This window comes from Perca flavescens, chromosome 10 (assembly GCF_004354835.1).
Source record: "Perca flavescens isolate YP-PL-M2 chromosome 10, PFLA_1.0, whole genome shotgun sequence".
Classification (NCBI taxonomy): Eukaryota; Metazoa; Chordata; class Actinopteri; order Perciformes; family Percidae; genus Perca; species Perca flavescens.
Genome location: NC_041340.1, coordinates 11,223,519 through 11,251,365, shown reverse-complemented (window position 1 = coordinate 11,251,365; position 27,847 = coordinate 11,223,519). Strand labels below are relative to the sequence as shown.

Below are 27,847 nucleotides of genomic sequence, written 5' to 3'. Positions count from 1 at the left end.
CAACTGACATTACTATGTGGCAGTACTTGTAGAATAAAAAGTCTTCCAAAGGTTCACCTGTCATGGAGTAAATTTACTCTAGTGAAGTTAGATTTTTGCATTCTTGCTGTCAAACTGCTTTTTCCACCTCAGGAGGATTTGTTTAAAACATGGTGGTACGATTGACTGTGATTTCAGACACAACTATGTCGGGAGGACAGGAGCAGCTGCTGATACGTTTGCTCAGATTTTCAGATATCTGCACACATTGGGAAATTTACCATATGAATGCTTTTGCTCTTTAGATAGTCAGTGAAGGTTTGACTTCGTTATCCAGTCACTGTCAGGTGTTCTTGTACTTGCCTGTGAGTTTCAGACTTGTAGTGTGGTTTTCTAGCCCCCGCTTATTTTGCAAAGATGCAACCTTGTTGGCTGCAGAGTAAAAGTTAGTATTTTAACTCAAAATCTAAATTGAACAACACCACAGGGAGGACGGTGATCAGGGTCAGATACAGAGAAGTACCCGCCAGTACTTGGCACGCTACCTTGTTTCTTTCAATGAAAGTTAACACAATAAAAACAAACAATAACAGCTACAGAAGCTGTTCATGGATGAGAATGATCCCCAGCCTGCAGGCATTATGGGCAGACGGTCGTGGAGTTGGCGCCCGTTCCCGAGATCACACCGATGATGAGTTTTCAGCAGGAACAAAGCTGCATTCAGCAAGGCGAGGCCGAGCCAGTGTGCAGACATGGGGCCGAAAGTAAACACAGGCCCGTAGACCGCAAAGAGATGAGATTAGATTAGCCTATTAGGGATGTTTGCTGTGCAATGCTACAGCACTTCCTCCCCCTCACTGCCTGCAGTCTGTCAATGAAACCAGGGCAGGCTGCAGAGAGAGACAGAAGGTGGGGGTAAGGGTGGAAGGGAAGAAAAAAGGACAGAGGTGGAAAGAAATGGTGTGAAGAAGAGAAAAGTGGTGCCTAAGGACATAAGAACACTGGAGTAGTAATTGCTGATAAAAGAGAAAGAACGGAAGGAGGGAAAGGAGAAAAGAAACTAGGGCGGGAAGAGTGAGGAAGAGAAGGGAAAGAAATAGACAAGAGAAGGAAACCGATTATAGGAAGGGGTGTGAGAGAGAGGGCAGCAGATCATGAGAAGGACAGAGGGGACAAATTGCCTTACTGAACCTATAGAAACTGAAGTTCTCCCTTATCTTGTGATAGGCTACACTTGAGTTGACTGACATATCTTCTCTCTTGGTTAAAATACAGTATTAGCACTGGAGAAATCTAACTGAAGCTGCTGTGAAATGAGTTGGTAGAAATAAAAAAATAAAAAATGTAATGAGAGGGATGCTGGGTGTTGGTGGCCCCTTGGTCTGAATTTCTGCAAGATTTACTGGCAGACCTATATAATCCCTGGATTATTTTTGCTATTTTGCACCAAGATAAAACAATCCAAGTCAGAACATTTTTAAATGCCAAGGTGAAGGAAAATCCCTTACTGACGTCTACAGTCCAACGTGCTTGCAGGTATGTTATTTCCAATGTAACTTGATTTCCCCTGAAATTGGCTTCTTAGATCAAGTTTACCTCCAGGCTGTTTATTGCCCACCACAGCTTTCACCAAACCACTGCAAGTTACTAATGGCCTTGCACTTTTTAAATGTAGCAGCTGTTTCTTGAAAATGTGCACGCAAAACGACCCTTGATACACTGTGTTTTCACCACAATAGTTACAAAAAGATGTGTGAGATCCTGATCAATCTGTTTGAGGTTTAACTGTAGTGAGAGTAACTAAGTACAGCCTCAGTAATCTACTATTAGCCACTGCTTTACTGTGCAGATAGGAGTTAGAGGAAGAGCTTTGCCTAGTAGCACATGGACAATAGGTGTTCAGGAACAAAACAAAAACTTTTAACAGCAAGTCTGCAGTATTCCACTAAAGCTGGAAAACAATCAAGCTAAATATCAGAATGACCAAAAAAAAAACATATAAGACAGCCTTTGGGAAGTTGAACAATTTACACAACTGTCCCAGTCCCTCAGCAGGGTCTGGGCCAAGTGGGACTGTGCGGACACAAGACACCTAAGATACCTGTATCTATTACAGTTGACAAATGTAATAGAAATGACTGTGGAAAAGCTTTCTCTCATATTCTGCCCTTGTTGCATTCTCTGCTGGACGCTAAGAAATGACGTAGAGAAACATTTTTGTTAGTGCCTTGGTGACTGCTGAGATGTCCCAGAGAAATATACATACCGGAAGTGGGTTACTTGGATCAACTGTATAAACAATGAACAATAAAAAGCTAAATTGTGTCTGTTAAGACTGATTGTGACATGATTTGAAATTGAAAACATTAACTCTTTTGTGGCCTCATCTGTCTCGGCAGCCCCCTTTGCACACAAGGTTTAGTTACAGTAAATGCAAGGCCACTATTGTATAAATCCAGGAAGTGATGTCCAACAGCTTCTTTATACCAGAACCAAAATGACTGCAAAGTACACTATGGCTTATTGCATTAAAGAAATAGTTGACTGTATTGAAAAAAAGGGCGCAAAATGATTCCTTTATGATAATAAATGACTCTACATTCTAAAAAGGCCAAATATCTGAAAGATTGTTACTGTTAGTTACTTTTCTCTGGGTGTCCTTGGAGGTGGTGAGGGCTGAGCTTCAGATGGCACCGAAGGCTGTTTTCCACTGTCGGTGCCGATTGGCCAATGGAGGCAGGAACAATGGAATAGCTAGAGCTTTGATAGACTGCTGCAACACACAGATAAGAAGAGAGAAATTAGGAGATGGAGGCCTGAAACAGGACAGAAAGAGTGGAAGAGATACAGATATGGGTGAAGAGAGAAAAAGAAAGGAAAGGGGTAGCCAAAAGAAAGAACAGAAGGCAGACCGAGAGAGAAGGACAGAAACAGATAAGTCTAGATATAGTAAGGGACAGAAAGATTTCAAGATGCAACATTTATGCCGAGTCGCATAAACTGCACTCCAGAGGCTTACGCAACCTCTGTGTGTGTGTGTGTGTGTGTGTGTATGTGTGTGTGGCCAATGCACGTTGGGCTACCTGCAGCTCTAGACAGAGTAATGCAGGTTTTGTTACCTTTTTGTAAAGAGTCAGGTAAACTGTTTCCCTCCTTTCCAAGTCTTTATCCTAAACTAAGCATCTCCTGGCTATAGCATCATATTGAATTGACAGTTGTGAGAGTGGTATTAATCTTCTCATCTAAGAAGCAAATTGGCGTATTTTCCGTATTGAATTCCTGAGTCCATTTTGTTGTGAGGTATTGTATTTTTCCTCATGGCCTAACGTGGATGTTGAAGTAATACAACATTAATACTTCCACTGCAGCTACACATACAAGCGTAACCGCTTCCCTCTAGACCATTTTCTTGCATTTAACAATCAGAGAAGCCCATTTCAGAAGAGCAGATGTTGCATTTTGAAAAAGGGACTTTGTCTTTAACAGAAAAACTGTTAGGTCTGTTGCTTTCTCGGGGCTGATGATTAGGCAGGTGGCCGGTGAGGGAGAATATACCAAAAAAAAGTTAGACACTTGGAATGCACTGAACAGATCAAGTGTTTGTTTATTGGTAAGTGCATGCCTGTGTTTCTGCTTGCCTCTGCGCACACACACACACACACACACACACACACACACACACACACACACACACACACACACACATTAATTGTGCATGTGATGTGAAATGCCACGTGTATGTCAGATGGTTATCAGCATGTCATATGGTATTTATGTGAGCCAACTGTTAAACACTTCATGGTCAAACAACTGGAAGAGGGCAGAGAGGATGATGATATGTCATTATTGAAGTTACTGTTCTCCAGAAGAGACTTTTCTTTTTTCTTTGCTTAAACTTGCGATGATCACAGTTTTGTCTGCATCTTGCACCCCAATCCAAAGAAAGGATAGACCAAGAAATTAGATGATGACTGTGGGTTTTTGTACATCGTTTCCTGATGCAAAGTTCTGTCCAAACAATTTAATGTTTTCAGGGTTATTGAGTCATATAGACCACCCATTATCCAGAGGGAGGGAGAGGAAAAAGAGACAGAGATGAGAGGGCTCATTTGTTGTTATACCAAGTGTAAAGAGCCACAAACACATTAAAAATGCATCTTCACAGTACTGAATCTGCCAAAACAGAGAGGCAGCAACAGAGAAAGACAAGAGAGCATCGTCACTGCAGACAGTGCAGAGTGTAAACAACCGAAGACACAGATGCTGAAAACGTATACAACTAGAAGACGCTACCCATAAATATAACTTAACACATGTAAGCACGCACATGCACACACACACTGCCCACAATCACTTAGCAAACTCCTGTCCCACTCACTCATTACTTAGGAATGTAATTAGCATGCTAACACTAACAACGATGGGTAGGAGAGAATTGCGGTTAGGTAAGAAGGGCTGGAGGAGGCACACATTTACCATAGATGAACGCACTAGACAACTAGTAGAGCTTTAAACTTTTGTAGAAAAGTAAGAGACGACTAGATATGAAGATGAATAGACAGAACAGAGGTGTAAGTGGTGTCTGTTGCAGTACTGGATGCAGTTTTTCCCTCGGAAGTCTTTCATAGAGATATAAAGTACGAGATAAAGGGGATGTTTTTCTTCTACTTATGTTCTAGTACTTTTCTTTCCGTCAAATCAAATAAAGAAATGGAAAGTGGATAGGGTAGCTACATGAACATGACAGAGGGGAATGAAAGTGCCTTTAAAGGCCACAGTCAGACAAAAAATCATGTACTGTTCCTTCAATATGTTTAAAAGCAGACTCATGTAAGTTATGTGGTCACAAATCCTTGTCTTTGGACAATATTAGTGCTTAAGGTATAATAACTGTGGTTTGGGTGTTGGTGATGGCGCAGTGGATATGTCAGTTGCCTTTGGTGTGGTAAACCCAGGTTCAATTCCCACTGCGATACATCAACCAATGTGTCCCTGAGCAAGACACTCAACCCCTAGTTTCTCCTGAGGTGTGTGACCTCTGATATGTAACAATTGTAAGTCGCTTTGGATGAAAGCGTCAGCTAAATGACATGAAAGTAATGTAATGTGCATTTGGTGCAGCTAACAATTATTGATTAACCTGCCAATTATTTTCCTTAATTGATGGATTCATAAAATAAAATTTAGATAAATGTCTATCCCATCCCAGAGTCCAAGTTGACGTGTTCAAATGTCTTGATATGTTTTTTTTTTTGTTTTTTTTATTGGAAAGTGTTGATAGATAGAAAATAGCAAAGAGCCACAGGTCGGATTAAAACCTGGGCTGCTGCCAAGGACTCAGCCTACATGGGGCGCACTCTACTGGGTGAGCTAGCAGTCGCCCAACCTCTAGTGTAAGCTAAATGGCTGCGGCATGAGTGGTGTTCAACCTGCAGGACTATAAAAGGAGTAGCAAGACACAGTCACCTGTTGTTATACAAAATCCTGGGCAGATCAGTGCTTGTTTTTTTGTTTTTTACCTTCATAGTGTTTACAACACTTCATAGTGTTTTTGTTGCAGCGATAGAGGCAGTGATGTTTCGCATGCCGCAATAAAGACGAGTCTGATCACCCTTTAACCTCAGGTTGACGTTGGGTTGCTTTTCTCCAAAAATTGAATCAGACTCAAATTTTTACTGTAGGTATTCAAAACAAACTGTCACTCAGATGCAGTGTGTGTTAATGCTCAGCTAGCCAGCGCCTTTGCTGAGTTTTGTTGGTGGCCATGATGTTGTGACCCTCCTCTCCATGGGGTTCAGGAAAAGTCTGATTTTCCAGCTTGCTCCGTTAGTGGTGAAGGAGTGGCTAAGGCGAACACTAGCGATGCTAAGCCAATGTCAGGACCAAACGTTAGCAATTGGTTATGGCAGATCCAGAGTGGCTTTGGGCAGATCCAATAGTTTTAAACTACAACAGAGTACCCGCCTTCAAGGAAGTTAACACTTGTCAATAGAGAGTGGCCAGAATCTCTGAACAAATTAAATGTACCAGAGTCTGGTAGGACCAGGCTAGAGATGGACGACATAGCTCTGCATAAATTAGCCAGCGGCTAGCGGACGTTCAGCTAGCAGCTTAATCCCGACAAAACACCACAGTGAATTTCAGCCTGCATGCATGTTTCAAAAAAACCACGAATATTCGAATCCCAAAATTGAAAATTGAATACCTACCCAACGAATGAATATTTTCGGATCCAACCCTAGCAAGTAGTGGATAAATAGCTCAAGTAGTACTAATAACAATAAAATAATGCTTTTATAAAGGCCCCCTATCACTGTTTCTTGAGATGTGGTGATCGATGTATTTCAGTTTGAAAAGCATTGGCCTTGGTTGCAAAGGCCACTATCTAACAAGGAGATACTATATAGGTGACCAATGAATAAAAATGGTTAATCTTTAATGAATCATGTTATTTTGTGTTTAAACTACACCCACATTGATTGTATTTTCCCACACACTGTGTCCAGCACTGATTAACCATGTAATTACATTCTGTGATAAAACACATTGTGTTAGTTTTGGTAGTTCTCTTTATTTGAAGAATGGAGGAGGAGGAGGAGAGCATCTTGATTCCTCATAAAGTAAACAACTGCATACCACAGACAGATGCTTCAAACACACAACTTTACCTCATTGTAAACAGACACACTCTATAGACTCACATCAGTAAATCACCTACACCCCCACTCCTGTTTTTTAAGCATGCAACGCGTCTTCAGTCACAGCTAACTATCGTAAATACCATTTGACATGCTGATAACCATTATATGGCCTGATGGTGGTGGTGGGCATCTGCCTGCCAGCCTCAGTGTTTGCATTGAAAGAGCTGGATCCAGAGAGGTGACATTTTTCATTAAAGTGCATTTTCTCAATCATGGGACAAAATAATATACAATATTGTTAAGTTAGGGAAGAACATTTGATGTCTATGACCTATTTTTAGCATTGGCAACAATGATGCTTAAGGTAGAATAAAAAAAAAAAGTATTTTAGGTGACTCTATCATGCAGCTTAATTTACTATTCCTAACCGGTGATCATTTTGTCCTTTGAATGAGAGAAAAGCAGAAACATTCAATACATGTGTTTGTTATTTACATGGTGATTAACAGACAAAGGGAGGCTTCAAAGGGCACAAATTACTCTTTCAGTTCCTCTTGTTAAATCCTAATGTCAGGGCCAAATGTTGTCTTATTGGCTGTTTGGACAAGTAGAGCTGTGGCTGCCAAAGACATGTCCAAATGAGAAATTTAAAGAACAGACTCCTCTATGTTTTTCTTCTATCGTGAATTTTGTTTGATTTCAGAAGTTTGGAAGAGATATTCGTCTTTTATGGACAGTCTAGACCAAGATGTCTCTGTGGGATTTTCAGCCTACATTCTTGTTAAAAATCCCACTACTATAATTGGAAAATGATGTGTGTGTTGGTGTGAACTTGCATATATTGAGAACTGTTCATGTGTTCGGCTTATTTGCTGGGGACCCAAGGACGTGTCCTGTCATCTTGAATTATAGTAAAAATATCTAATTTCTTTTATTATTTAATGTCAAATAAATACTTGGCAGCTTGTATTTTGACATCCATAACTACTGTCCACTGGAAAAAGAATTCCACTGTATCAGAAATATAACCGAATAAGAAGAAGACGCAGAAGGAGATGGAAGAGGAAAAAAAAGAGTTTTATATAAACGTTTGCGTCATGCCTAAGCATAGCATCACTTTCGGCAAGTTCTCACCGCCAAGTAGAAGAGATTGGCGCGCGGTAGCCAATCTCCTGAGAAGTCAGGTAAAATTTCTTAAGTATGTTGCTGATTTGCAGTTTGGCCAAGCTAACTAACGTTAGCTCAGTGTTCGTGTTTCATGCTTCTTGCGGGCGGCGCACAAGTGAGAAGTTGCTAATTTAACCTAAACCGTGAATTGTTTCCCCTACGTTGTGTCGTCTGTGTTTTGTCAGAGGATATGCGCAAGTAGGGTGGGGGTTCTAGCTCAAAAGTGAAGTTGACTAAAAACTTTACAACAAAACTAATCAAGAACACAACAAATCATCTATTGAAAGCTACTTTGCCAACAGTCAAGTTTCTATCCATATGAAGCACATATGAATTTCCAGGAAATCCACAAAAGATCCTAATCCTAATTAATGCTCATTTTCCTCTACTACTGTTTTGCTAGTCATTTTAATGTAAAACATTACATTGCACATAAATAAATTAAACAACACTGACATAAACCCTGAACCCATTTGCGGGGACCTTTTTAGGGGCAGGTTATCTCTCCCCCCACACCCCACTGTTCTCCTCAGAGCTTTACGGGGCCTGTTAATGTTAAAGGCTATTAGCCCACATTTAGATAAAGTCAATATTTGCTTTGACTTTGCTAATGGTGGGGTAGTAATGGGGCTGTCTGGACACACTCTATAGGGGTTGACGGTGTGTCGCTGTGATGTGAAAATGTGATGTGTGTTTGTGGAAGGGGTGCAGCAGGGACAAGAGCAACAGGACAAGATAAGATAGCAGAAGAAGGCTTTGTGGAGAGAAAAAGTGAGAGACAGAGGAAGAAAATTGTTAAGTCCCTACACATGCGGTTTTACACTTTTCTCCCCTTTGCTATATGCTGTAAAAATCATCTTGTGCCACACTATCTGACAGTATCACATATTTGTATCAACTCTTCATTTAAGCTATATATGATGTTTTCAAAGTATGAGCTCATGATTGCAGGGGTAAGTTTTTCTCAGCGGGAGGGTAGAAAAGTATGCGGGGAATAGAGGAGAAACATCTTAGTTTGCTGTTTAAAGGCATGTTTCCACTTTCTAGCCTCCCCTCACACACAACGCATCTGTTTCTTACGCTTTCTCTGCATTTTAAAGCACACAAAATAATGTTGGATTTTGCTAAGAGTGTTGCAGTTATATATTGGTAAATATTTGTTGTAGCAGAGCAGGTAGTTGAGGTTGTTTTTTTTATTTTTATTTTAATTTTTTTCCAGTTCCTCTTGTGAATATGACCGTATACATATTTCAAAGTTTCTTTCTTCTCTGTTCTTTCTCTTACTCTCTTTCTTCCCCAGTTTCTCTGTCTCTCTCCTACATAGTGCAGTATTGTGTGGGTTGTGGCGCCACAGTGCTGTATTGTGGTCTCAGTGGGGTTGGGGTATGTTTGGTCAACGCTACAGCGCTGCAGGTCAAAGGTCAGCCAGTGGATCTGGGAGGGGTCATGAAGTGTGTGTGTGTGTGTGTGTGTGTGTGTGTGTGTGTGTGTGTGTGTGTGTGTGGGTGGGTGGGTGGGTGGGGTGGGGGGTGTGGGGTCAGAGAAAGCACATGCCAACACCATAGGAGACTGTAATAACACACCAGAAACCCCACAGGACAACACACACTGCTTTCACTCCTTTATCTCCTGTCTGTCTCTCACTCTGTCTCTGTTCAATAACCTTATTGATATGTAGAATTACTAAACATTTTAATAATACATTTAATCTAACTATTGTGAAGATACTGACTTACAGTATATATATATTTTCTTTATTATTGTGTTTCCATCCAGATGTAGCAGAGACTTTAAGTTTAACCCTGACAAATCTTGGTTTGGAGGGTAAAACAATTTTTGCAATAATGTCTGTCAGTTAAGCAATCATACATTTACTCAAAACACTTATTTTCCAATCAAGTGAAGTTAAAATATGTATTTAATTTCTTAAGTTCTTGACCCCAGTAATTATGAATGATATCTACTAACTATGATATCAGTGGAGCTTTGTCTATCCCCACCTCACAAATGAAGTCCCGTACACAATACCATGAGTTAAAATAACTTCCCAGCTTGTCTACAAGTATCTGCTGTGGAGGTGTAACATTACATTCACAACTTATTAATAAAAGAGAGTGCAGAAAAACTTCACAAATGCAAAGCACCAAATTTGTTTTTTCATATTTTTACCATGTTTATGACATTTGGTGGCATGTTGAGGACCCTCTATGGCAGGATGTTATTTATGGTTCACCATATGCATTTTATTGGATGTGGGAGTTTCAGTCGTTAAGATCAGTACAATATTCAAATTGACAGACAGACACACTTAGTTAAGTCAAATGAGATTTAGTTTGAGCAGTAGAAACAAGATGAAAGAAATGATTGAAGTTATAAATTGATGATATTTGCGACCACATACTGACTTTTTAGAATGTATATTTCAATTAAAGGGCCAGTTCGCTCAAACTACAGAAAACACAAAACCCCTGCCCTGGTGGTATTTAACCATACAGATAGATTGTCTTTCCAATGAAAAAATGTTTTGAGTTACTTTGGATAATCAATAGACTTTGCAGTCAATGGTTTCAAAAACTATTTTCTTTTAAAAACTGTCCACAGGGAGGTCTTTATTAGTGTCACTCAGCTAATTGTCTGTACTGCCATTACATCGTCTCTCTCTGATCTGTTTGTTCTCTCTGTCACTTTCTATCTCGCTCCTTGACAATATAATTCTTCTTCCACTTTCTTTGTCTCTGCTGGTTTCTATCTCCCTTGTCTACCCTTCTGTCAGACCCTTTCCAACCCATTTAACCCCCAATCTACCACACACACGCAGTCTCCAGCTGTTATTCCTGATGGCGTTACAAATGAGATGTTGAAAGGTGATCGCTGGGACAGGAGACGCAGACCCTTGTTTTCTTTGGGCTTCGGTCTGTCAGATTGGGTCTGGTGTGTGTGTGTGTGTGTGTGTGTGTGTGTGTGTGTGTGTGTGTGTGTGTGTGTGTGGGTGTGGGAGGGCGATGGATCCAGCACTCAGGTGCAGCTGTGTACGTATTTGTTTGTGTTATTGACTTGATAGACAGAAGGACAGAAACACAAAGGCTACCCTAAACCAAAAATACCACCATTATGACCTCAGTCTCAAATGTGATTGACATGTTATGGACAGTCAGGCATGCTCTCTGTCCTTGGATGTCTATCAGACATACAGATGACCTTTGACACCAGGAAGTGGAGGCTGATCCAGGGCAGGATGTTAAGGCTGACGGCTTTAGGAAATACATTTTGTAAGCTGATCTAGCTATGACTGTGCTTGTTCTGTTGAACTCTTATTTATGTTAATTTAAATGTACGGAGTCTAAGTAATGCAAAGCCAAGTCATACATATGTATTCATATCATATATACTGTACATATACAAGTTTAGCATATGCAGGTTGCACTATTTAATATAGAATTACAGGACGGAATATGCAATGAATATGTATAGCATACCTGTTTCTTGTTTTTCACTGCTGTTTTCAAAAACAAAAAAAGGAATAGGAAATTCTATAGTATTTTAGGATCACAAATGAGAGTAGAAACAGTTCTGAGATGGTTTTCCTTGTTGTGGCATGTGCGACTGAAGAGGAGGAAAAACTAAAACATGGCACAAAGTTGAAAACCACCACACATGAGGGCACACAAACACACTCGTCTTTCTCCGCAATGCCAGCTGTCTATGTGGAATCCATACTGCAGGGGGAATGTGAGAGGAGTGTGAGAGATGTGGGGGTGGGTTCAGAAAGATGGGAACTCTGGAGGGGACATATACACTGGTGACTTTGATTGTGTGGCTAAACAAATACATTTGTATTGTCTCTAAATTAGTATGGTATCATCAAATTCAAAAAGTCCAAGATTATCATTCATGTATTTTGTCAGGTTTGTTATCAGTTGTCATTTGCCACCAATGGTTGATGTGCACTGCTTAAATTTTTTGAAGTGTCAAAAGCTGAAAGGTTAAAATAAAACACAATAATTGAAATAGAGTGCAAGCAGCAACTCGTGGTAAAACATTGATAAAATTGATATGTTACATTGGAAAATAATACAGCTAAAAATTGCATGACAACATTGAAGCAGGCAGGCACTAGCCTAATTAGCATAAAATACATGAATCAAGCATCTTGACAACAATAAGCAGCATTAAGTGATATGGGTGGGTTTATTTTGGGAGTAATTACTTTTCCGAATCAAGGGTCTAAGGGCAAACAGTTTTGTTAAGCCCTTTCAAGCAAATTTATGATTTGTGAGTTTTGGCTTTATCCATAAAACTGACTTGACCTGACCTTGAAATTATTATGAATGCAACAAAAATGTCTACACTGAGCTAGAACTCCTTCTCATAGACAAAAGCCAAAAGTCCATAACCTCAAGACTGAGACACTGTGTTCTGACACAATGTGGGACTTCACATGCAGCCAAAGTAGACAGTGCATCCTGTGTTGATTATTGTTGAAGATTTGAAAAGCAGCTGAGAATAGCATGAGTGGCATTTCTTGCATTTTCCCAAAGTAACAGGCAAAACATTGACCAGATCTGTATGAAAATAAAAAAACAGATATTGGTTACAGCCGCAGTGAAATAACCCCGGAGCACTGTGTGGTTCGTGCCAGGAACCACACAGTGCTGACATCTAGCTGAAAGGCCTGCAGACCAGTTAACTCTGTTAATTATTTCCCACTACATGGGCCTTCGTCACATTGGTCAGCTCAGCATACGTATTATCCGGAGGTAATCCCTCTGTTGTGCTGGCACCGTTATGACACAGGGACACAACAGGCCTATTCTTCCACACGTAATTAACAAAGGTACTTATAAGCAGCTTTCTGGTATTTAACTGTTGTGTTGTCGCAGCTTAAGGGAAGGCAGTGAGATGTGGTGGAAAAAGGAGAAGGTGAGGAAAAAGAAAGCTCAGATCATTGGTGTAGTGGAGGTTTAGGAGTGTAGCTACAACCACACTGGATTACAAGTGTTATTGCACTGGAATTGTACCTCATACAAAATCATGTGACAAATGATAATAATTGATTTAAGTTTTAGTTGAGAGTAAAATATTGGTTAACTCTTTGCCTAGAACCATTACAGTAGAAGTACATTTTAGGCTTTTTCAGTTTACATTTACATTTCATTTAGTTGACGCTTTTATCCAAAACTACTTCCAATAAGTGCACTACTACAGTTTATAATGACATATTATGGGACTAATTACTCCACTGTACATGTATTTGACGGCTGGAGTTTCTATTAGGGCTGGGACGATATGCCTTTGTCCCGATTCGATTCTTTCACAAGACATAGGTGCCGATTCGATTTGTATTGCGATTTCCATTTATTGCAATCTTAGAAGTATTGCCATTCGATAGTATTGTGATTTTCTTTTCCTTCTTTCACAAAAACAAAAGTTGAATAATACACTTCTAGAGACAATATATCATGAGACATTTCTAAAAACTAATTGTTTTCTAAAAAGAATGCACATCACATGTCAGTTAGTCAGTCTGACATTCATTTCAGTTGTAAAGAAGCACATAACATGTATTTTCTGCATTTGTTGCTTTCACTCTTTCACTGTTTTGCTGGAAATGGATATGATGTAGTCGCTGTCGGCAGTACGTATAGACAGAAAATATTCAGGTGAATCACTGGTAAAAGAAAGACAAGAAAAAGATAAAATAGATTAAAAAAAAATATCGATTCTGGGGAAAAGAATACATTTTAAAAATCCTTGCCAAAAAAAAAATCACGATACATATAATTTTAGATTTTTTTTCCCACCCCTAGTTTCTATGTACTTTACAGATTTGGATTTTCCATTTAAAAAAAAAAAGTCCTACAGTATTATCAGTTTATAAAATATGATGTATTGTTATACATTTACTTCCCAACAGTATATAAAATAGTTCAAATTAGCCCCATATACATATGCTGCTTGTATTTATAAAATAATATACTAATTTATACTCTTAAAGTGTTTGCTTTGCATAATGAGTACTTTCACTTGTGGTACTCAGCAGCTCGTACACGCCCAGGCCTCACCTGCACAGGTGTTTTCACTTAATGTCCCTGATTGGACCTCCTCTCAGGACTGTGTGGGCGTGTCCTGTACAGACAGTACTAGTTGGATGTCCCCCTTAGTTTTTCTGTCAGCTGTTAGGTCGGGACAATTTATACCTTTTATCACTCTTACTTGTACATTGTAGCTCTGCCCAACATCACCTGAATAATTAAAAACAACTGTGTTTGAATAAATTACATTTACTTGTAATTGAGTATGCTGTGTTACCACACTACTACTATTACTTCTACTAATACTTTTACTCTGCTACTTTTACTGAGGATTTTAATGGATCTAAATGCTTTTCCACCACTTGGTAGCTCTAGCCTCATAAACGGTGAGCCACTTGAGTATAAAGGTAGAAAACAGGAGCGTAATGAACTTGAAGTGCACTCTGTGTTTCTTCCAGTTTCCCATTGTAATTATGACACACTCACATATATACAGAATGATGAGAGAAAAACAAGAATAAGAGATGAAGAAAACGTGAGAGAGGCAGACAAAGAGATTAGTCCACACTGACAGCTACAAGTGACATGATGACTAATTGATTTCAGGCTGTATTGTGTATTGTGTATTGTGTGTGTGTGTGTGTGTGTGTGTGTGTGTGTGTGTGTGTGTGTGTGTGTGTTGTGTGTGTAGTGTGCATGCTTGGAATGTCTGACTCCCCACCCAGTGAAGCAGAAAAAGGAAAAAGCAGGTAGAAACAAAAGATGCATACTGAATTATCATATGCAGCTTGAGTGTGTTTAGGTTCAGCTTTTTCTTTTGAAAATAAGAAAAAGTAAATTCTTCTTGCTTTTGTTTGGTGTAAGTATTTATTTAGAAGAGCCATATAAATATGTCATTATTCTATTACTATGTCATAAACTTGCCAAACTTAGTTGAAAAGTGAAGGTTTTTTTAGACATCATAAAACCGTCTATCATCATGGCTACATTTTAAATTTGAGGCAGGTCTTACTATGCATGAAATATAATAATTAAATTGAAACTGTTGAAACATTTTGATTTTATTTGCTTGATGACTTCAGCACTCAAGTAAATTACCTTAAAGTGCTCATATTATGCTTTTTGGCTTTTTTTCCCTTTCCTTTATTGTGTTATATATCTTTTTTGTGCACATTATAGGTTTACAAAGTGAAAAAGCCCAAAGTCCACCCCAAAGGGACTTACCATCTCCAACAGAAAACACTGATCACAAACTGCTCCAAACAGCTCTATTGTAGTCCAGCCTTTACTTCAGAGACAAACGTGGTCACTTTGTAACACACGTTATAATGCTCACCTAGCTGCTAGCGTGGCAGTCCATCATACTCTGCTTCTGACTGGCTAGTAGTCCTTACCTAGGGACTGCGCATGTGCGACTGCCAACAAAGATGGAACAGAAGTGAGATGCCTAACTCTGTAGCTAAAACAGAGAGCTCAACACACAGGGAGAAAAGAGGAGCTGCAGCAATGTGCAGTACAACAAAAATATGGTGTTTTTTGAAAATTAAACCATGTAACCCTATTCTGATATAACCTCTAAATACAATTATGAACTTGAACATGAGCATAATTTGAACACTTTGAAATAAAGAGTACGTACTTGTTGGAGAAATTAAAGTAACTCGTTAGATTTGAGTAAACAAAAAACACAAAAGTGTCCGTTGTTTTGGCCTTCCAGGGTCACCTACTTACAGTAAATTCAGCCATGTTATATCTTATCTGCAATTGCAACTGGCAAGAAGCCTAATTCACCTATTGAGATGTTTATAAATCCAGTCTCTCTCTCTCTCTCTCTCTCTCTCTCTCTCTCTCTCTCTCTCTCTCTCTCTCTCTTGCCGTTGTACTCTGTCTCCTTCTTTATGTGTTCATATATGTGTCAATATGAAAGGCTCTCTTGCAGTAAATATTCACCTCTTAAAAGTGGACCACAGCAGTTGGTGCGTGTGTGTGTGTGCGTGTGTGCGTGTGTGCGTGTGTGTGTGTTTTATCACTGCTGTTAATGAGTAACAGTGTCTGCCTCCAAAATGCTGATAAAAGTCAGGTCGAGGACATCAGCTTGCTTCACACGCACACACACGCACACAAACAATCACACACACTCAAGAGTGTTAACTATTTCTTATCGTGTGCCAACTATGTCTTGCCTTATCTGTAAGGCACGAGGCACTCTGCAGACACACAAACATACACGCACACACAGACTCAGAGTATACTGTACTGTACAAACGGATGTATTTACGGTGGCTATTTTGTTAAGATCAATATAGCTAAATGTATCTGTTTACCACAAAATGTGTGTTTAATTGGACTTTGGTTCAGAGGGCCATTGCTTGCGTTGTGTCCACTGCTGGTGACTGCAACCTGACATTGACGGAATAAGTAAATTGACCCTGACCTCAAATTCCTCACATACAACCACAGCACCTGCCACTGCTGCACTGTTAGGGAGAGACTTTGCAGTCACTGGTGAAGGTTGGCTAGAGTGAAGCTGTTTACATGTCTGCATGTCTGAATTTTCTCTTATAAAACCTTAAACGCAAAACTTGTATCTGCTCTACCAAACAGAATTGATCATAATATTTTAACAACTTCCTCATGTAATTTGTCTGATATTTTAATGCTTATGCATAATAATAATAATATGCATAATAAGAAAGAAGAAGCCATTTTTGTTTTGCATCTTTTTCGTTTGTTTTTATTTCTAAAAGCACCATCAATGTTGCTGTCTGAAACCTGCAGACCCCTTGATTCTACAGTTTATCTTTTGCGGCTGCCAGATATATTGAAAGAAATATAGGCCTACACATTGTTTTTCTTGTTTTCGAGAAATATTTAATGCTTAAACGTTGGTGATTCAGGATGAAGGTAAGCTGAGTATACTGCCATGCTCCTTGGTAACTGGCTCTGAATCAGAGCATCTGCTTCCTGTCTGTCTCAGGTCTTATTTTGCCCTAAAATGTAACCCAGTCCCCAGCCCCCATACACTGACCAGCCAGACATGCATACACAAATATACACACGGAACTGGAACAGTATTTGTAGCCTTTGACCTACTTACAGCCCAAAACTGGCCTGTTTACCCCGTTTTCTTTCTCCGTTCTCTTTCTTTCTCTTCCTGTTTGTGCCGAAGGTTAACGAGCTATAAGGTGATGTTCTTGATTTCCCTGGGTGCTTCAATCTCTGTTTTTCCAATTATGATTTATTATGTGACCAAAGTGGCACTGAAAGCTTTCAAAATGATTCTGTATTGTGTTATAAAAAATTAGGTAATCAGGCAGTATATATTTATATATATATATATATATATATATATGGCTGATGCGAGAGTACTATCCGTAATGTAAAACAAACCTCATCAGATCACATGGATGTTTTGGAGACAGTCTGTCATCGCAGGAGACAGGTGTGGCGTTTTAATATGCTCACTGACAAACTGTGCAAAATCCAATTAACCTTTCGTCTCCGCCCATGAAAGACAGACATAACAGAGAAAACATAATTTTGTGTCTTCGTTTTTGAGCAACTACCGGATCAGTTTTCAACAAGTCACGACTGTGCTCTGTCAATCTGTTTTTATTGTCTTACAGGATGTAAACGTACATTCTGTTACGATTTTTATCCAAGGTACTCATTAAAATGTCATTTTCTTGTCCAGTCTTCAGTTTACCTGTAAATCCTCAAATATTAGCAGGTAGTTTGTGAGGATTATTCCCTCCCTTTTTATCCCTTTATGACACTCTTCTTCGTCTTTTTCCCTTACTGTACACTCCCCTTAATCTGTATTTATGTAATGGGCCCAAATTTTTATTACACACTAGAGGTGGGCGATATATCGTTTTGACGATAATATCCAAATTGTTGTCTGGACGATATGCAAAATTGGGATATCGAATATTTCATAATTTGTACAATCCGACCCCCCAAACATGAAAAGAGCTGAAGGAAGTTAAAGAGAAAACAAATAACGCACACTATAACCTTCTAAACAATTCTATGTAGCGATTTTAATACTGTAGGGGTTTGTTTGACTGTATTTTTTGTACAAAATCACGATCGTCCCGCACAAGAGTAACCTGCTACTAGTTCTTACCTTGCGCGTTATGACGTTCACTCATGTCAACAAAGATGGCGGCGCGCGATTGTGCAGCGGCTCTCCTGTCGGTGTATATTTATACAAGTACGTACAGCCACACTGAACTAATCAATACAGGACCACACAGCCGTTACGAGAGCCTTCCAGGCGGCTCATAACATCCCGGAGGAAATAGCCGACCGAGCCCTCCAGGTTGTTGTCGGCGCTAGCACGCCGAGCTAGCTATCTACCGGCAGAATGAGAAGGCGTCCTTAAAGTCTGTTCCCCTCCAGCTTTCTCCCAGCATGTAGATTGTGTTACTAGAGGGAAGAACACACTAGACCATGTATACTCTAACATCAAAAAAGCACACAGAACTGCACCTCTCCCTCACCTGGGCCAGTCAGATCACATCCAACTCCTGATCCCAGCAGAAATCCCGGTCAGAAGGACGATACATCCAAGTCGAAGGACTACCAGAACCTAGTCTGACCCGGCCCTGTCCCAGCTCCAGGACTGCTTCAAATAAGGACATGGTTGTGTGCAATATGTTACTTTGTTTATCGTTATGATTTCATCTTGCTTGTACATTTTCCCAAGAGAACCACCAAAATAGCCTCCGAACAGGGCTTCTTTTAACTTCTAGAAGGATTTCAAAAATATCGTCTGAATATCGATATCTCGATATTGAAAAAAAATATCGAGATATTCATTTTTGTCAATATCTCCCACCCCTATTACACACACCAATGCATACTGTGTGTTGTGTGGTTTCTGTAAAGCCCTTTATAATCTTTTAAATAATGTTCTATGTTCAAACTGCCCTCACATTCTTGATGGTTGCAGAACTTTGTGCTCTCCGTCTCCTCAAAAGCCTTGTTCCCACTTTTCCCATGTTATAGTATCCTCCGTCTTGCCTTTATGAAATGAAACTACCGCAGTGTTTATGTTGGGAACTTGGACTGCAGGTTACAGGTTGACAGTTTCTTTGAATATGCCTTTTGAAACCAAACTGATGACATTTGCATTTAAACATTATAAAAAACAATGTTTCTGTATTCTGAGCCTTGGTCTTTGTGCAAAAAACAGGATGTATTATAAGGGGATTAGTGTTAAACATTTGCCACCAGGGTGAGTGGAACCCGGCTAGGATACAAACTGAAACATGGCATTTTAGTATGGTTACTATTTTCTCATGAGAGATACTGAGTCATAAGCAAGGCTATTGTAATGCTATCAGACCATATAATTGAACAAATTAAAACAATTCTTCCATAATGACACAAAAATAGTGAAAAAAAAAAAAAAAAAGTGATATATTAACACTTAATAGTTTTAATTAAAATGCATGGCACAAGCCAGCTGTTGCTTGTACATAGCTGCTGCAATAAGTAAATTATGCAAAAAATAGCAACTCTTGGTAGATGTTTTAATTGCAAATGTTAACATCTTTTCCCACAGTTGAAAACACAAGACAACATTTCAAAGTTAAAGTTCGGATTGTTCCCATAATTTCCTTTTCCCTGAGTTTGTTAAATTAATCGTCTTCATAAATCTTTTCTCCTGTATTCATTTGGGTGGGGTGTGTCATTAAAATGATTAATTTCTTTTTTATTTCTTTTTTTATTTCTTTTTTTAGCGCTTAAACTGAGCAAATGTCAAGTATAAACCCAACAGGAAAAGGTCTGTGGTAGATTTTGCACCTCACCGCGCTGGTTTCTGAACAATAACATGAAATGTATTGAATCTGTATTTGTGTGAGGTGTTATTTCTAAATGAGGTTTAGGGAAATCCTTAAATCTTCTCCTCCAAGGGTTACGGTTAGTCCCAATTGAGGAAAGAGTAAAAAGAAGTCAGGTGCAGCAGCCAGAGAAGAAATGTTGAACAATATTACCAGCTTTTAGAAAAGCTGTAGTGAAAGGAGCAGAGAGAAAAAGAGATGGAAAGACAGGTGAAGATAAGGAGAGTAAAAGGAGAAAAAGTAAGAGCAAGAGAACATATCACATTACCAGGAAAGGTGCGAAATTATTATCAGGCCATTAAATATCTGATTGAGACAAATGGAAAAAAGATTTACAGTAGGTTTTACACATGCTGTCTATGTGTGTGTGTGTGTGTGTGTGTGTGTGTGTGTGTGTGTGTGTGTGTGCAATAGTGTGAGTCGCTCAGGGGATCAGGTTGCAGCACCAACCACTCAGCAGATTCCTTGTTTTTCTGGCCGCTGTGTGTTTTTCTTTTGTGTGCACGTGAGACAAGTGTAAGCCTTAGTGTTTGTGTGTGTGTGTGTGTGTGTGTGTGTGTGTGTGTGTGTGTGTGTGTGTGTGTGTGTGTGTGTGTGTGTGTGTGTGTGTGTGTGTGTGTGTGAGAGAGAGAGAGAGAGAGAGAGTGTGATGTCGCCCTTCAATGATGATGGTATATCCTCCCCAGCCTCGGGCCTAGTGTTAACTGTCAGGACAGACTAACAAGCAGCAGTTGACCTATTGTTGGGGTGGAAGTGACTATGTCAGAGTGAATGTGTGTGTGTGTGTGTGTGTGTGTGTGTGTGTGTGTGTGTGTGTGTGTGTGTGTGTGGAAGACAACTTAATGTGTACCCATCACTCTGCCTGTGGCCTCGGGCCAGAGTTTGTGTGAGTGAACTGCAGGAAGACAAGAAAACAATCAGCGAGATGCCAGAAAGTTTTTCTTGGGCTAAATCTGTCAGTGTAACTAGTCTGATGAAAACATTACACATCAACCTGGATCAGTTAATGTGGCGTCATGCACCAAGCAATCCCACTGGTCATAATCGATTTAGAGAGTATTGACATGATAACAGGATTCAGGCTTGTAAAGAGAATTTAGATACAGAAAAATAACTGCAGGGGATTTCAGGGTAACCCAAAGTTTTGCATAAATAGCTGACTTACGGGTATTTGAGCAATTTGAGTTGTGCACACACAAATTCTCAGGATAAACCTTGTGCATGCTTTATTAACTCTGAGCTTATTTAAAGTACAAGAGAAAGTTACTTTCATAACTGCTCTGACAAAAATGTCCATGATGACCTCTTAAGGATCCAATTTACTTTCAGTGCTCCAGTCTTTTGAGAAACACATCATAGCTCAGCATGCATACACACACACACACACACACACACACACCTCTACCTTGCGCAGTACATCAACGCTGTGTCCCGCTGTTAAGTGCGCTCCATCAAAAGCATTCCTCAGCTCTCCCCTCTCCCTCCAGTCTCACTTCCCTGCCAACAACAACGTTGTGTTGGACTCTCCAGACCCATCTGACTCTAAGACCAGTGAAACCTTATGGGCATTAAAACCCGAAATCATGATCCAAAACCAAAACAAAAAGGGCAGTCACAGCTGTCACACACTGCCAAAATATGCAAAACAAAAATTGACTTAATTAGCAGCTATTTGTTCTTCACTCAATGACAATGACAAAGTATTTGAATGCTGAAACAATTTTCGACTTTGCTTTCATGGCAAATGGAGAGAAGGCGGTTTATATTTCTCATTCTAATGCAAAATACGTCACAAATCCTACTTTGTCAGCCAGTTATTATGACATTGGTTATTTTTCATTTAAGAAAATGGAAATGTCTGTGAAAAGCATTAGTGAGTCTGATTTAAACAAACAGCACTGTGCTCAGACATTAGCTGGCAATGACCTCTACAGTTTACAGAAGTATGTAGAACAGGGATCCAAAGAAAACATACTAAGTTTAGTTTATGCTAAACTTTACTGTTATATCTGATAATGGTAGCGTGTGAAAATACAAAAGTGTACTATTAGTACTTAGTGGCCAAAGCAAGAAAAACAGTCCGTCTGAACTTGAGTGTGACGAATAGTACCAGAACTGATGACTGTTGATTAATCTAGATGAGACAGAGCCAGACAATTGTGAGGGAAAGAAAGTGTGAAAGTGAATTTGAGTCAAAATCGTATCACTTCTTGGAGTTGTAACTCAGTCAAATCTTAACAAACATACTGTTCAGGGTACACATATTTGTAGATACTTACACTTCCCAGGTCATTATCTTCGGTACATCTGTTGAGAAATCATAGAAAATAGACATTGCTTTTAACTCCAGAACCTGCCTGAGAATCATCACATTTTTAAGTGTTCTTTAGTGTCAAAGTAATCCAGTGATAGTTGTCTGTACATCATTGGGTACCTTGCAAACACATACCGCTAATAGCTAATTCAGGATACTGTTAATGATGCCAATTTGCCAAAAATGTAAAAAACAGGCGGCCTTTCTCAATTCCCAAATTTGTACGTCCTCGACTCCTCGATCCAGCGGCTTGTTACTCGGAAAATTATTCTCAGCGCACCATAATGAAGGACGTCCCATTTCCAAAAATGGTCTAGTTCTTTTCATCTGTCAAGTTTATAACTACAGTTAGTTTTGCTGCTTAAATGCCTGAAGATATCGTTTACAAGGAGCCTCTCTAATCATTGAAGTAATTTGTTATGGAAAATACTCATACATTAATACAATACATCATTTTAAAAGCAACGTAGCCTACAGGGACTGCCGAGGGCCAGTGAAATCTTTATGCAAAGTCTCTAAATCGGAGAAAATAATTAATTAATTCAGGTGGGTAGAGGGTGGATGATTTTAAGCCTACAAGCGGATTCAGATGAAGAGCGATAAAGATAGTGTGAAAGTGAATTTGAGTCAAAATCGTACCACTTCTTGGAGTCGTAACTCTCAAACACTCAAATCTTAACAAACATACTGTATAGGGTACACATATTTGTAGATACTTACACTTCCTTCATTATCTTCTTGAATGGAACTTAAGCATGCAGTTGTTTTCGGAGTAACCAGTAAAAAAACAGAATGTATGAACTGATTTTTGCTCTGCTTTATTTGCCTTTCAGCTCCCATCCATGCAGAGGATGTGCAGCTTTGAGCTGGGAGGTTCTGCCTCTGTGGGAGTAGTGTGTGTCTGACTTGGGATGTGTTTTTCCTGTCATTAGGCTACAGAATACCAGACGTGCACGCCTAACCTACACTCCCTGCATATAAGGGGAAGAGTGTACATGGTGCATGTTTGTGTGTAGGTGCTTTAGATTATCGTTGGGGAGCCAGTTGCAGGCAAGGGTGCACCGTAAAGCCCCAAATGGGCTAAACAGACCAACGTTTTAAAGGCCTGCAATTTTCCTTTCTTCCACACATACAGACACACACAAACACAAAGACATGGGCTTCCTAAACATATAAACAGGAAAAGATGCACTAGCACAAAGACATAAAGACTGTAAGTAGCAAATATACATTCAGCAGCATATAGATGTTAAAAAATGACCCACACATGTGCAAAGACACACACACACACACACACAGAGACCCTGTGTCTCATGAAAGAGAAGAATAGATTTTTTAGTCGCTTCAGTTTCACCCCTAGAGACAGATTTAAAAAGACTTTACTTCAGTCATGGTCCGTGGAAGAGGAGGATGAGAAGGAGGAGGAGGGGAAGGAAAAGAGGCTGCTGGTCTGTGTTCCCTTCATCGGGATGAGAGGGAGGAGAGGAAGAAAAGGGGGAGGTATATGTAGGAGAGGTTAACTGCAGAAAGTTGAGAGGTTCAGTTAGAGGTCCTGCTCCTGTGATCCTCTGGGGAAGAAACTGGGGAAGTTATGTGTGTGCAGATCCGAAAAAGGCAGGAGACCAGTAAATCACACAGCAGAGAAAGAAGAAATACTGCATTGAACAAAGAGGATGGTGTGAATGAGTGTGATGAAAGAGAAAATAGAGAGCAGAGAGTGAGAGAGCAAAATAGAGGGAGGAAAAAATAGGGGACTGGAGGAGGTAGTAATGGAAGGCGAGGGGTTAAGGGCAAGAAAAAGAGAGGTAGCAGGGGAGTAGTGAGAGTTCAGAGGAATGAGATTTCAATCTGGTGCAGGAAGAAAAGAGAAGAAGAAATAAATATAGAGAAAGAAAATGTAGCAAGGTTAAAGGGACAGGGTATAGAGAAACTGAGGAATATGTAGAAAATAGGGATGCACCGAATCCAGATTTTTGGGGTTTGGCCGAATACCGAATCCACTGGTTAAGATTCTGCCAAAACCGAATACCGAATCCTACTCCCATCCTCAGTCCATTAACACAGTAAACACATTAATGAAGTTAACAAATGGTTTGAAGTTGCTGCATTTTGGCTGCTGTCTGTAGATTCCTTCACGCACAACTCGTATTCTTTCGGATGTTTCATAAGCAAGTGTTTTAACAGCGGCGATGTTGTGTATTGTTTAGGGTCCTTGCCACCACGAGACAAATCGGCATTGCAAATTGAACATGTAGCTTGCATTGAATTTCCTTCTTTTGACTGAAAGTACTGCCAAATAACACTTTTTTCTGATCACGAGTTTTCACACCATTTTCACTTTCTCACGGCCTACTGCATTGAACGGTCCACCTACGTAAACACCTTCCTGTAATCAACGGCGGCGTCATTACGTCGACCAGCGTAGCGCGCGTAGTGCAAGGGTAGGGTTCGGTTCGGTGGAAAGAAGTTCTAAGGTTCGGGAGAAACCGAACCCCGTCAAAAAGCCCAATATTCCGCCAAATCCAAATCCTTGATTCGGTGCATCCCTAGTAGAAAACGTGGACAAATAGACAAGAGAAAGAAAGAAAACAGGAGTTAAAGAAAAGAAGAGATGGGGTTATAAAGGGAGATGCACATTGTGTAAAAAGGAAACAAGCGAAAACAGAGCAAGGGAGTGAGAAAAAAGAAAAGAATGGAGGTAGGGAGTAGGAAAAGGAGGAAGAGTGAGCTGTCGGGCCCCTGATGAGAAAGCCATACAGCTGAACGAACACATTCCCCGACCAGGAACGAGGAGAGAGGAGGAGAGGCTCCTGTGAATTCCTCTGTGTGACTAATGTCTTTTTCACACATTTCACCTCCATCCATCCATCATTGTGTCCACCTCCTGCTCTCCTGTTAAAGCAACAGCCCGCCATGATAGCAAATGCTAGAAGACTACTGTAACTTTTCTCCTTTTTTGATAATCGGCTTCATGTAAACGACTCTACTTCACCTTGATCCTTGTTTAGATTAGCTGACATCTGGCAACTGCTGGTTGCAAGTCTTTTTTCTTTGAATTTTCTGAAGTTTGAGACTTTGTAGGAAGATGGTCAGACTTTTCTGTGAAAGCAAGCCAAAAAAGTCAAAATACATAAATGTAAATGCAACTAATTTATATGGAAGAGAAAACAAAGACAACATCAATTAAATCCATACGTTACTTGATAAGTAGATTTAAACAGCCATCACATTTACAGACCAACTTCCAAGTACAACTTTGACCTACTGTTCTTGCAATGAGGTATCATTTCTGACATCTTCGGTGCACTCCCTTTTAGTTTGACCTCCACATGAAGTGTTTTATTAACTGTAACTGCTTGTTTACAAGCTGTCTCATCATCTCATCACTTGTGTCATGTAGCCATGTTTCCAGAACTCAATTTTCCTTTGGTGAGTAAAATGTTATAACCTCAAAAGTTTATATTTGAGGTGATATGTTTCTAATCTTTATCAGACCATATGTATTCTCCTAGATACGCCGATATCAGGCACATTCTTAAAATCAAACCACCCTTTGTCCTTCCTTTAAATCTTTCTCAAACCACAGGAAATGTGACCTGAAGTGTGTTGTTTTCGGATGGTCTTTCCGTACAATAGCCTTGTGTAGTCTTTTAGGACACTTTGTTTGCCTCATGGCGGCCTGTTATGTGTTTTCAGTGCTATATTTGGAGGGTATTGTTTTAAGCCAGAAGGAGTGATGAGAAGAGATGTACAGTATGCTGAACCTTGCTAACTCCCACCCTCCTTCTTCCATCTCTCTATCTTCCTGTTTGTCTTTCTTTGTACTACTCTCCAAATCAGCCATATTTCATTCCCTTTCTCTTCTCAGACTTACTCCCATAAATTCCATCCTCCCTCATTCCCTTAATTTACTCCCTTATTCTCTTCTTGCCTTCCTTCCTTCCTTTCTTCCTCTCTCTCCTCCTCCTCTCTGATGTTTGTTCTCCCCATCACCCCCACTTCTCCCCACAATTCCCTCCCACCTTTCCCAGTCAATCAGCCTGCTCCTTCACCTCCCTCTGTTTTTCTAGTGTGCAGTTTCACAGTAGACCGGCTACTGAGCGGTCAAGGTCACGCCTGATTTTTATGTCTCGACACGACATCTCAGTTGATATTAGCTTAGCTTTGTGTTTGCTCCCTGGGGACTTTATTGTTGTCTGTGTTGAAAGTCAGTGTTTAAGCTAGGCCATTATACACTTCTTAAAGGTTAAAGGATAATTCCTGTGTGTTAAATGCCTTATTTGGAGGCTTCTTTGGTTCTAAGAATAGCGGTGAAAATTGAGAGGTGTGTGGTTGCAAACATGGAAATGAAGAATAAGCATTCACGAGCCGTCATCCTAACCTTGATCCTAAAACTGTTAACTCACCTACTTCTCTCAAAATGACTCCACCCCTCAACACACCTGTAACTGTGTGGATGCAACAACAACACATTTTGCACAGTACATTAATCTTGTTTTTGGCACGTCCATGTTAACCCTTCATGCTGTTTCGATGATAAGTCTGAACATTGAACATACTACTGTAAATGCAACCTGAGAGCTGAAATAAGTTGTCAATTAATCCATTAGTAGATCAACAGCAAAAGGGCAACTAATTTGATAGTCAGCTAATCATTGCAGTCATTTTTCATGCAAACGCTGAAAAAATTCTCTTGCTTCTTCAAATTGCAGATTTGCTGATTTTCTTTGTCATAACATATTGTGAAATGAACATTTTGGGGTTTTGGACTGTTGTACGGGAGGTGGGGGGGGAAACTGTATTTTTTAAAGTGGTCCCTCTAGGCACTAATTACATTACAATATACTCAAGGTTTTCCCAGTTCAAACAACTGGATTTTGCTGCTGCAAACAAAAATCAACCATTTTCATTAGCAGGTTATCTAAACCTGTAATCAAGTAATCTGGTTGTTTACACTTTCTGTAATCTAATTTATTAAAATGTGTGTAACTAGTCTGAATAGGGTCTGAAGAGACACTGAAATATATATATATATATATATATATATATATATATATATATATATATATATATATATATATATATATATATATATATATATATATATAAATATATAATCTGAATAACTCCTTTTCCTCTCCCACCTTTAAGGTCCACCCAGGGTGTCAGAGCGGGTGGCCCACCGGCAAAGCATCCGCCTGGGTCGCACCATGAAGCTGCCCTGCCCCGTGGAGGGTGACCCCCCACCGCTCATCATGTGGACCAAAGATGGTCGCAACATCCACAGTGGCTGGACGCGGTTCAGGGTCTTACAGCACGCTCTGCGTATCAAAGAGGTGGAGACTGAAGATGCAGGGACTTACATCTGTAAGGCTACCAATGGGTTTGGCAGCGTGAACATCAACTACACACTCATCGTTATAGGTACGTTTGTAAAAATAGTCTTACTGTGACATGGGACACCAATACTAACCTTAGGATTAAATCGAGTACCTTTACTAAACATACTTTTACAGACTTGACATATTACTTACAAACTACCAAACAACTTTTTTGAAGATTCCCCAACGACATGTGCTGTATCACATTGTTCATACATACTTGGCATAAATCTAGCAATGTCATCAGTTACACATATAACATGATTTGGAGAAAGACTTGTGATAGTACAGGAAGTCTTGAAGCAGTGTGGGGTTGTGTATTTTTAGGGTGAGTGTTTATGTGTGTTTCGTATGATTACAGACCGATAAAAAACATCCATCCATGAGCAAAGCACAGCATTGTGCTTTTTTATTCCTCTTATTCTCTCTTGCTTTCTTCCCATGAATTTAAGTCTGCATTTGGTCTACTGTATTCAAATCT

The 27,847-nt window shown here is 39.7% G+C and overlaps 1 protein-coding gene across 2 annotated transcripts in view; it reads left to right on the top strand.

The window, feature by feature from the left end:
• Positions 1-27,847, top strand: part of fgfrl1a (fibroblast growth factor receptor like 1a) — a 70,676-nt gene that overhangs the window by 2,240 nt on the left and 40,589 nt on the right. For both annotated transcript variants that reach the window (XM_028590164.1, XM_028590165.1), the window contains exon 3: positions 27,137-27,409. In XM_028590164.1, coding sequence (XP_028445965.1) covers positions 27,137-27,409 — 273 coding nt within the window. The remainder of the gene's footprint in view (positions 1-27,136; positions 27,410-27,847) is intronic.